At 34.4% G+C, this 11,995-nt stretch overlaps 1 protein-coding gene across 1 annotated transcript; it reads left to right on the top strand.

Moving 5' to 3' along the window:
* Nucleotides 1-5,902: 5,902 nt before the first annotated feature.
* Nucleotides 5,903-10,618, top strand: LOC143258111 (uncharacterized). Its single transcript, XM_076517128.1, has 2 exons — nucleotides 5,903-5,992; nucleotides 10,144-10,618. The coding sequence occupies exon 2, from the start codon at nucleotides 10,153-10,155 to the stop codon at nucleotides 10,510-10,512; it is 360 nt and encodes a 119-aa protein (XP_076373243.1). The 5' UTR covers nucleotides 5,903-5,992; nucleotides 10,144-10,152; the 3' UTR covers nucleotides 10,513-10,618.
* The last annotated feature ends 1,377 nt before the right edge of the window (nucleotides 10,619-11,995 follow it).

Below are 11,995 nucleotides of genomic sequence, written 5' to 3'. Positions count from 1 at the left end.
TATGTAGTTGAAGTGGAGTATGCTTGGTTGATTATAAACAGACCTCACAGATATGTAGTTGAAGTGGAGTATTCTTGGTTGATTATAAACAAACCTCACAAATATGTAGTTGAAGTGGAGTATGCTTGGTTGATTATAAACAAACCTCACAGATATGTAGTTGAAGTGGGCTATGCTTGGTTGATTACAAACAAACCTCACAGATATGTAGTTGAAGTGGAGTATTCTTGGTTGATTATAAACAAACCTCACAGATATCTAGTTGAAGTGGAGTATGCTTGGTTGATTACAAACAAACCTCACATATGTAGTTGAAGTGGAGTATTCTTGGTTGATTATAAACAAACCTCACAGATATCTAGTTGAAGTGGAGTATGCTTGGTTGATTACAAACAAACCTCACAAATATGTAGTTGAAGTGGAGTATGCTTGGTTGATTATAAACAAACCTCACAGATATCTAGTTGAAGTGGAGTATCCTAGAGCACTAAGTATCTGTTAATAATTGTTAATCATCTCTATAATGTTCCGCTTATTTCTTTAATTGCTTCAGATAATCACGTCTTTGTTAATTGTACTCAATAGTTATGTTTTATTTCCCAGGAGTTATTCTAGTAGAATGAATACACGACATCTATTTCAATTTCATTTATTTCTCTTTCAACTCGGCGCAACATGGCCAGGTGGTTAAGGCACTCGACTCGTAACCTGAGAGTCACGAGTTCGAATCCCCGTCACACCAAACATGCTCGCCATTTCAACCGTGGGGACGTTATAATGTGACAATCAATCCCAATATTCGTTGGTAACAGAGTAGCCCAAGAGTTGGCGGTGGGTGGTGATGACTAGCTGCCTTCGCTCTATTCTTACACTTCTAAATTAGGGACAACTAACGCAGATAGCCCTCGCGTAGTTTTGTGCGAAATTCAAAACAAACCAAGCAAGCAAACTTTTTCAACTCTTAAAAGCGGACGTACTCAGGTGTCTTAATTGAAAATATGTAAGTCTTACAAAGAAGAAAGTTTAAGCTATTGAAAAATGGAATCGGAAGTAAAATAATAACAAACCGTTTAAGTAACCCAAGAACATTTCGAGCATGAATTTATGTTTCTCTGAATCATCCTCGTATAGGAAACATTTTCCTAATCTATAAAGAAGTAGAAACATACCTCTGTCAAAGAGTACTGATATTTCATTCGACCTTCTATGATTTTCCTCTTTCAAACTAACCACATGTAAATGTTCTACTTTTGTGTTGCATCTTCCCTTCAGAAGATGGATTTATAATCACATATGACCGTCTACAAAACCCTTTTCAGAACGTGGATTTTAGAATCAAGAAATCTGTAATGAAAATGTATTAACCCGGTTGTACGTCATGTATCTTTTTTTTTCCTTTTCTTTGGTACACAAACGTTAGTCTTAATTCAAAATGTATGTCTTCTATAGAACCATGTACAACATGAAACATTAAGATCAGCATGAAATATAGGTATTCATCGGCTATAGTTAATCAAATTACTAAGTCCAGTTTTCAGCATTTAATACGGCTATGTCTGAATGGTAGATTCTCACCCTTGAAATATTAAACCGAGTATATGTTTGTGCATGAGCAATACATTTTCACCCCTAAAATTTGGTCCGACGTGGTCAGGTCGTTAGGGGAGATCGACACGTAATCTTAGGGACGAGGGTTCGAATCCCCGTCATATTAAACATGCTTGCTCTTTTACCCGTAGATGCATTATTATGTTATGGTCAATTCCAATATTCGTAGTAAAAGAGTAGCTCAAGAATTGGCGGTGAGTGGTAATGACTATCTGCCTTCCCTTCACTGTTAAATTACCGACGGCTAGCGCAGATAGCCCTCGTATAGTTTTGAGCGAAATTCAAAAACTAAGCAAATACCACTAAAATATTAAAACTCAAAGCAATGTTTGTGCCTGAGTAGAAGATTTTAACCCTTAAAATATTAAACAAAGCTACGTTTGTACCTGAGTAGAAGATTTTAACCATTAACATGTTAAAACAAAGCTATGTTTGTGCCTCAGAAGATGATTTTAACCATTAAAATATTGAAACCAAGCGATGTTTCTCAGGAAACAAGTCAAACACCATAATTGCCGTCGTCTCCAATTGATGTTGTTTGTAAGACTGAGGAAACGCAATACTTGATTCTCAGAAAACAATGCACGATTTGTTTCTTACCGTTAGAGTACAGATGGCTTCGAACTAAATGTTTTGCCAATTAGGTGGAAAACTTAATTTACGTTTAGAACAATGCGGACATTCCCATGTTTTACTAATATTGTCTATAATTTGTTGTTATTAGCACATTGCAAGTCGCTGTGTTAGCTTCATCACATTGATTTATATTTCAAGGACGACTTACACAATAGCTCTGTTAGACGTACTGTGATTTTTTTTATGTGTGTTATAGTAATAATGGTACTAACTATATGTTGGAGACTTTGTGTTATCTAACATGTACGAAATATAAATTCTTCAACATAATGTTAGTCGCACACACTGAAGTGTGTAATTCTTTACTTACATTGACTTTCCAGTCTTTCCAGCTTATATATAAAAGGCCTAATGAAAAAACTTTTAGAAATGTGTAGTAGCTATTTCTCAATTTGACAATATTCACAACTGAAAGTGTTAATATAACTTTTAAGAACCATATTAAAAATCTACCTTTTAGTATTTTTTACTCTATTAAGTCATAAAAGTAGCATTTATTTTCACCTCGTCAATGGATTTTCCTTCCTTAACTAACAATACGTAATTTTGTTTTTTTTACTTATGCAGAGCGAACAGAAACAGGAATAAATACTAAAAAAGGCCTAGCTTTGGCTCGATAATATGGTTTAACTGATACATTCTTAGCTTTAAATAAAGTAAAATAACAGAGTAACATTTAGAGACCGTTCCAAGTCACTTACTTTTAACTTTGGACCAGGCGTGAATTAATAGTTGACGTACCAAATAGTAAAATTCTGGGGGTTCGTGGTTTGTCTCCAACTTCCACAAAATTCACGCTTTGAAATTTCTATAGGGGCGACGGTGAAACCCCACTAGTTGATTAGTGTGTGGTCAAGATGCGTATTTCTTTTTATTCTTTCACCATTCAAAATTAGCTTTACGTGAATGTCCAAAACAAATTAACATTTCATTTTAATTTGAGTGAGCGAAAAATTTTATAGTTTATAATGCTTACAATACTTATTAACTAGTAACATGTCATATCTGTAGAGTATATTTATTAAATAGTAACATGTCATATCTGTAGAGTATATTTATTAAATAGTAACCTGTCCTGTTTGTAGAACAGACAGCCGACAGTGTAATTGTAAGCTTTACGTTTTCAAGTTCACAATAACAATCATTACGTCTAAAGATAGATCAGTGATACTAACGTAGTTAGATGAACAGAACGATTATACAAGGCGGACGAAATATTATTGTGCATAAGCAAAAGTACCTGTCTCGAATGACGGAAAAAACATTTAGTCAGTGTGGGAAGAGTACCTGTCTCCAGTGATGGAAAACGTTAAATTAATGTGGAAAAAGTACCTGTCTCCAGTGATGGAAAACGTTAAATTAATGTGGAAAAAGTACCTGTCTCCAGTGATGGAGAACGTTAAATTAATGTGGAAAAAGTACCTGTCTCCAGTGATGGAAAAAACATTTAGTCAGTGTGGGAAGAGTACCTGTCTCCAGTGATGGAAAACGTTAAATTAATGTGGAAAAAGTACCTGTCTCCAGTGATGGAAAACGTTAAATTAATGTGGAAAAAGTACCTGTCTCCAGTGATGGAGAACGTTAAATTAATGTGGAAAAAGTACCTGTCTCCAGTGATGGAGAATGTTAAATTAATGTGGAAAAAGTACCTGTCTCCAGTGCCAGAAAAACGTTAAAATAATTTGGAAAAAGTACCTGTCTTCAGCGATAGAAAAACTTTAAGTTAATGTGGGAGAAGTACATGTCTCCAGCGATAGAAAAAACTTTTAAGTTAATGTAGGAAAGTGTAAATTAATGTATTAATTTAATTTATTTAAAGAAACTTTATTGTGTTGTTCTCTTACTTTCACTCAGAGACAAACCTTTGAGTTACGTTTACTGTCCACCGCTAAAAGTAATTATTGAGTAATACAGTTATGCTAAGAGACGCTTAACAATAATACAGGAAAAACTATACGTTTATTCTCTAAGTTACGTCACATTTTGAAATGTAAATGACAGTGTGATTGGTTCCTAATAATTTAGTATAGAATATCCTGTGTGCGGAATAAAATTCGACACCAATATTAAACAACGTCTGTTCTCTCATTTCAAAAGTTAATGTTGAGCTTTAAATTTCTAAGTTTATTATTTTTGTGATTTATATTTGAACATTTGAAAAGAACTGAAGTATAAACTTATTTTTATTACAATTTTAATAAATGCTTGAAAACTTGAAAATAAAACTGGTATTAAAGTGTATTTTTCATTCCAATTGAGCTAAACATGCTCGCCCTCCCAGCCGTGGGGCGTTATAATGTGACGGTCAATCCCACTATTCGTTGGTAAAGAGTAGCCCAAGAGTTGGCGGTGGGTGGTGATGACTAGCTGCCTTCCCTCTAGTCTTACACTGCTAAATTAGGGACGGCTAGCACAGATAGCCCTCGACTAGCTTTGTGCGAAATTCCAATCCAATGATGAAAAATATTTGTGTGTTTGTATGTCTGCTTTCTAACTACTCCTTGGTCGCTATGCCAAACGTAACCTAGTTTTGTGGAAAGCTAATTTAGAATAAGAGAGATGGCATGTTAATAGGGCTTACACAACCCCTCCGCTCTATTCCTGAAGTTATTGAGCATTTATTATCTTCCACGTAAGTTAATGTTAATAACATTCATATATAGAGCATCACATTCTTGCATCAAAAAAAAAAAAATATTAAATTTTTCATCTCCCGGTAGGACAGCAGTAAGTCTTTTGTTTTACAGCACTAATATCGAGGTTTTGATTTTCTCGGTGGATACAGTACACACAGCTCGATGTAGCTTTGTCATAACAAAGCACACAAATATACACAATAGGGGGAAGGCACACAAACGTCTTACATATCTCAGAAAGTGCACGAGCACTCTCTATGAAGAAATGCAATGATGAAAATGGTTCTCGCTATTGCAATAATATATAGTCTCAGACAAAGTTCATGCGACAGAAGTCACTGTATCGCTGATATGAAGAGTAGTTTTTAAGTAATACTTATTTTCTAATAAGACCCGGACCTTAAACCTTCGTACCATAAGACACTTCCACGGCCAATGATCGTCAATTAATTAATAACGTGAAACAATGTGAAAGGATATTAAGAGCTGGTTGTTGAAAGCGTGTAAGATAAAGCACACCTACCGCCACTACTTTTTTCCCTACCTCTCCGTAGGAGGTTATCCTGACCATCTCACGGTGTATATTAAGTATACACATTGTGAGTTCTTAAAACATTAAAAAAATTGATGAGGTAATGATGAATACATTAATAACATGAGAATACGAGTCAAACACCTTAACCCACCTGTCCATGCCGGGCTCTAATAAAACTTGCTGCGCAAAATCAGTTACATTGTAAATCCTATACACTTTATTACAGACAAACCGTTCGTTCTTATTAAATTTATCACGTCTTCCACTCTTTCTAAAATAAAATATTTATTATTATTATTATTATTTGTATCCTTGAATTCTTTTTATTTACACACTTTCCCTTGAAATATTTTCCTCCAATCATTTTCCAAGCCAAATGTAATAAACAATTCATTGCTCATGCGCTGACCTTAACCCTCGCAGAACATGCGCTGTTTTCACCTTAGTATCTTCTGCTATAGGATCAGAACTATATAAAATCACGAATATTCACGTTGCTAAAGCAACAGGTAACAGATAACAAGACAACAGGTTACTGGAAGAGAATTCTAGGGTGACTTCAGCGATTGATATTCTGGTATTTATACAAGTTTTTTTTAAATATATAATACGACTCATAATAATTGTTTCATAAGTTTATTTCACCACAAAACAAAAGTGAGTAAATACTTAAGCTGAGCTGTATAATTTATAAGCTATATCTTCATAATTGTTTGAACTTTACTATTGAAGAGGTCTTGTTTAAACTATGAATATCATAGTTTAAATTTTAACAAGTGCTTTCTTTCACAGAACTACGAATAGAACTACTTAAGTTATTTGTGGAAATAAATTCTACTATATTTCATTTCTTTAACATAACGGGAAACATCAACCGATGTTTTGATGTACTGATTAGAAAGCCTAGATAAATTTTACCCACTTCCTAGTTTTCTTCAACTTTCTATCTTGATTTATATATTACTCATTTTGATGCTCTTTCAACTAAGTACAAATGTAATATAATCTCGAGTTCGCCATAACTTTTATTGCCTGTTGATGACGTTAAAACTTTGAAATTCAAACTTAGTTTCTTTCGAAGTAATTCAAATACGTGAAAACGTTTTCTACAGTTCTATCACAAATGCTTCTTGGAATGCACTATAAGGAACCTGGAGCATATGAATGATATTTTTGCTGTAAACCTTTTCCCTATGTTATAAAATACATTTTTGTACAGAATGTTTGGTTTGAAACTTTCAATTCGATTTGTTCTTACATTTCGAAATTATTTTTTGGAATTAAAGATATCTCAAATAAGTCAAATAGTTTCATAATATGTATATACATATATTTATATAGTCATGTGCCCTTCAATTAAAAGACTAAAGTATCGAAGTTCATTACCAGAAGGACTATTAGGTTGTTGTCAATTTTTCGATTATTTGATGAAACATCTAAAGTTTAAACTACAGAGAATCTTCAGTAGCCGCGGTATTTGAATTTCTTTTATGCAGGATTAGAACTTTTGTTTTTCTTATAACAAAGCCACACCGGGCTATCTGCTGAGCCCACCGAGGGGAATCGAACCCCTAATTTTAGCGGTGTAAATCCGTTGACTTACATCAATCGAAAGGGTTTGACTTCTCGAGTACAAAATTCAAATTGGTCAAGAGATGAGGAAGCAATTAGCTAAATGTATGAACTTGATAAACAAACAAGAACCCCAGAGCCCTTTTATGAGCCATAATGCTGTGGCTAAAAAATAACATTGTTATACCTTTTTCAGTAAATGTGCTTTTATTAAGAGATACTGGAAAAAAGAAAGCTTCTAGTTAAATAAGCATCATAATCGAATGTGGTTAAACAAATAATTGTATAAAATTCTGTAACAATTTAAATATAACCCATTGGGTTCAGCTGGCAAATTCAGGGTTACTTTACAATCCGGCTGAATATATAACGTGAATCTTGAATTTCATAACATTTTGATATAATCACATCTGAAAAAAAATTAAAACATTTTCGTAAACCCAATAGGTCGAAAAGAAAGCGTTATAATTTGATTATTTTGAAAGATAAATATATAAATATATGTATATAATTTATAAAAGCAAGACGCTATAAATTGAGATATGGACAGCTTCAAAAGTGATTTTGTATCCTATAGAGTTCCCCAGTGAAGCAACGGTAAGTTTGTGAACTATCAACGCTGAAATTTGGGGTTCAATTCTCTGCAGTGGACACAGCAGATAGCCCAATATGGCTTTGTTCTAAAGCCAAACAAAACTTCTATACATTTCTTTTTTATTGCAACTTCAAAAACAAACCACTTAAATTCTTTCTTAAGTTATTTTCTAATTCAATACACAAATTGAAAGTTATCTCTTTTGAAGATAATCCACATTAAGTTATCTTCTGTTCTGATCTAGGGTGATCCAGTCCCGGATTTTAGCGTTGTGTGTTCATAAATGTCCGTACCGGAAGACAAAATGATATTTAAGAATTTCGTAAACCATTAACTGTTTCACAGAACTATCCGAGAAAGTTCTTAAATGTTATGACTAGCAAGGGTTTAAGAACAGTGTATCTAGATTATATGGATTCTCAGCCGTGGTTCAGAGTAGAGCTCAGGGCTTTTTCTGTTTGTTTGTTTCTTTCTTCTTGAAGTACACACCTTTCAGCTCATAGCTCCGTCATCTCTCGATCGGTATGAGATGTGGCCCGGCATGTCCAAGCGTATTAAGGCGTGCGACTCGTAATTTAAGGGTCGCGGGTTCGCATCCCCATCGCGCCACACATGCTCGCCCTCTCAACCGTGAGGGCGTTATAATGTGACTGTCAATCCCACTATTTGTTGGTAAAAGAGTAGCCCAATAGTTAGCAGTGGATGGTGATGACCATCTGCTCTCTCTCTAGTCTTACACTGCTAAATTAGGGAAGGCTAGCGCAGATAGCCATCGACTAGCTTTGTGCGAAATTCAAAAACAAACAAACACACGGTATGAGATCAAATTACAGTTTTAGACTCGCAAGATCGAACTCCTTCGACTGGTGTATTTGAGCACGCAAAAGACCTCACAAGCTAATTTACTCTAATACTTCCTAAAATAATTTGTACAAATATATTAGTGTTTGATTAATCACTCTTTTTCCTGATTTTTTATAAAAGTAATATGTCATATTTCAGTTTATTTTAACAGGTTTCCTTGTATTAATTACCAAAAAGTTTGCCTTATAACTGGTAAGCACCCAGTTACACAGTGGGCTACATGTGATGTCCCCCACCTGCGGCGCCAAAACTTAGTTTTTTATATGACAAGCCTTCAGACTAACAGCTGAGCCACTGACAAGCCTAAGAAAAGTAATATTCTATATTACTAAATGTCCTAACATACATATTAGTAAATGTACTAACACACATATTACTAAGTGCCCTAACATACATATTACTAAATAAAAATATAAATTAAAAATAACTAACACTAACTTAATGTATAATTTCAGTAGAAACAAAAAGTGAAATTTAAATATAACATTTTCTAACTCGTAAGTCTCCATGAAGCAAGATCATGAAAACTGCATTATACGGTAGATCACATGGTTAGTGTGCTCAACTCGTAATCCTAGGGTTGCGGGTTTGAGTCCCTCTCACACCAAGCATGCCTACTTTTCAGCAGTGGATAATATGTATTAATTTTTACAGTGCTTGTTTAATTTATGTAATCACAATTTTATCCACTAAAATATTTTGTGTTTAAAAAGCTGTTTTAAAACCTTCTTTACTAATACTAGCCGCGGGTTCGAATTCCCGTCGCACCAAATATGCTCGTCCTTTTTCAGCTGTGGGAGCGTTATAATATTACTATCAGTCCCACTATTCGTTGGTAAAAGTGTAGCCCAAGAGTTGGCGGTGGGTGATAATGACTAGCTGCTCTGTCTCTCGTTTTACACTGCTAAATTATGGACGGCTAGCGCAGAGAGCCCTCTAGTAGTTTTGCGCAAAATTCAAAACAAACAAACGAAACCAAGTTAAATAACTTTGCAAATGTTTAAATAAATTCTTTTTCTTACAAGTCAGTGGCACAGCAGTATGTTTGCGGAGTTACAACGCTAAAATCACGGTTTCGATGCCCACGGTGAACAGAGCACAGATAACCCACTTTGTATTCGTGCTTAATTACAAACAAACTTTGTTTCACTTGTTCAAGCCTGTTTCGACTCGTAGGATGTATGAATAACAAACGTTATTCACGTTCAGAACATAACATAGACAGCTAAATTATAATAAGCGTACTTTAGTTTTGTTATTGTTGTTTTCTTTCCGCCAATCTTCCAATTAGTAGTCGGTATTTTTCTGTAATGAACATCAAAAACAACGCATTTTTTTAAAAATCTGTTATTATTATAAAATCAAAGGTTTTTTTGTATGTTTTTTACAGTTTCTTTACCAGCTTTATGTAATTTAGAGCTATAAGCTATTTTTAAGCCAAAAAATGGTTCAAGAGCGCAGATGAAAATATTTCTATAAATTTTACAACGTTCAGTTTTGATTTTTATTAATTACATGCATACGTAAGTTTAAGATCAAACTAATGGAATGTTAGCACAGTTATCTTACTACTTTTCTTGCAATGTTTCTATATCCTTACATATTTTATTTTCAGAATAGTGAGAATAAACTGACTATTTTAATTATATCTCTGTCCATAGACGTAGATTTAACACTAACCTAACCTATATTTACAGAAGAAAGACATGAAGATTACTTGTTGTGTTGCACTTTTCTCTGTTCTTTACCTATCCGTGTCAGCTTCGTCTTCAACACCGGTTTTAATACCGTCTCAACTTCAGAAAATAGCTCAACTGGTTATCCCGTTCATCAACAAGTTTCGTGGTTACACAGTGTTACAACCTAACACAAACAGACTCACTGTCTACACAAGTGACCCAAACTCTCACACCAGCGTAGAAGAAGACGAAGACGAAAGCAATCTTCAACCAGGAATTACTGACCTTAAAGACGAAGATTTAGTCAACGTACAAGCACCACCTTATAGATTTGATGACTACGGTCACCTGAGATTTGGAAGAGGTGTTGTAGCAAAAATAAAATAAACATGATAATAATGACTACAAGAGATTTGGAAAATAATATATAATTAATTTTTCAATAATTCTGCACTAAAGAAACCGTCATTGAACAACACAATTATACAAGAATCTGAATCACTGTTTTGAATGTATTAAAACTATGTATTATACAGACAAAATCAAATAAAAAGTGTATGTTGCAAGTACCTGTAATCACTTTACTTACACGTAAATCTGCTACTATTATCAGAAGGAAGAAAACAATATAGGTGATTGTTGCGATATCTCGTTGTTACAACTATTCACAAATTCCAATGTCTTATAAAACATGTAGCTCGGTGGTAAGTCTGTGAGCTTATAACTGAACACAGAACAGTTAGCCTAGTGTGCGATTAAAAACAAAACAGATTCATTAAGAATTTAATATAAAATTAATAAATCTGACATGTTTAACTTAATATCAAGTTTTATCGGAAGACTTATTTATTTATTTTCCACAGATTTTTTTTTTTTTTTTAATTTCGCACAAAGCTACTCGAGAGCTATCTGTGCTAGCCGTCCCTAATTTAGCAGTATAAGACTAAAGGGAAGGCAGCTATTCATCACCACCCACCGCCAACCCTTCGACTACTCTTTTACCTACGAATAGTGGGTTTGACTATAACATTATAATGCTTCCACAGCTGAAAGGGCGAGCATGTTTGGCGCGACGGGGATTCGAACTCGCGACCTTCAGATTACGAGTCGAACGCCTTAACACGCTTGGCCATGCCGAGCCGATAATTACAATTATCAGGTGAAATGAAAATCACACACGGGTCTAGTTTAATTTTTCATTCAACTGAAATTGAAAATTGAATATTTTTTTTTATATACTTTCATCGTATCTGTCAAAATATATATTACTTTCGGGTCTGTACGAGAAAACACCACCATTACAAACCCACTATGATAAATTATGATTTATTTTTCTATATTAAAATTATGAGGTAACAACTTGAAAGCGTTGTATTACGTAATGTCAAAGTATACGTTGTTACAGTACTTTTTGTTCATAATGTTATTTTATCACAAAGGCGTAATATTTATTAAAGTAGAAAATTTAATAATCAGCAAGTGTTGTTAATCCAGTTATGCGTTCCAAACTGTAAAGTGTTTAAAGTGTTACATTGCACTATCAAAATATTTTTGGCATTTTATGGTATATTTGTTTGACTGATAATTGTTGTTTTATTATTGAGCTTTAGGCCTAGCATGGCCAAGTGTGCTAAGGCGTTCGACTCGTAATCCGAGGGTCGCGTGTTCGAATTCCGGTCACACCAAACATGCTCGCCCTTTCAGCCGTGGGAACGTTATAAAGTTACGGTCAATCCCACTATTCGTTGGTAAAAGAGTAGCCCAAGAGTTGGCGGTGGGTGGTGAGGACTAGCTGTCTTCCCTCTAATCTTACACTGCTAAATTAGGGAATGCTAACGCAGATAGCCTTCGTGTAGCTTTGCGCGAAATC

Source organism: Tachypleus tridentatus, chromosome 7 (genome assembly GCF_004210375.1).
Source record: "Tachypleus tridentatus isolate NWPU-2018 chromosome 7, ASM421037v1, whole genome shotgun sequence".
Classification (NCBI taxonomy): Eukaryota; Metazoa; Arthropoda; class Merostomata; order Xiphosura; family Limulidae; genus Tachypleus; species Tachypleus tridentatus.
This window is presented reverse-complemented; position numbering and strand designations above follow the sequence as displayed.

What these genes read in the sequence shown, in the direction of transcription:
- LOC143258111 (XM_076517128.1), top strand. Translation starts at nt 10,153, where the DNA reads ATGAAGATTACTTGTTGTGTTGCACTTTTCTCTGTTCTTTACCTATCC.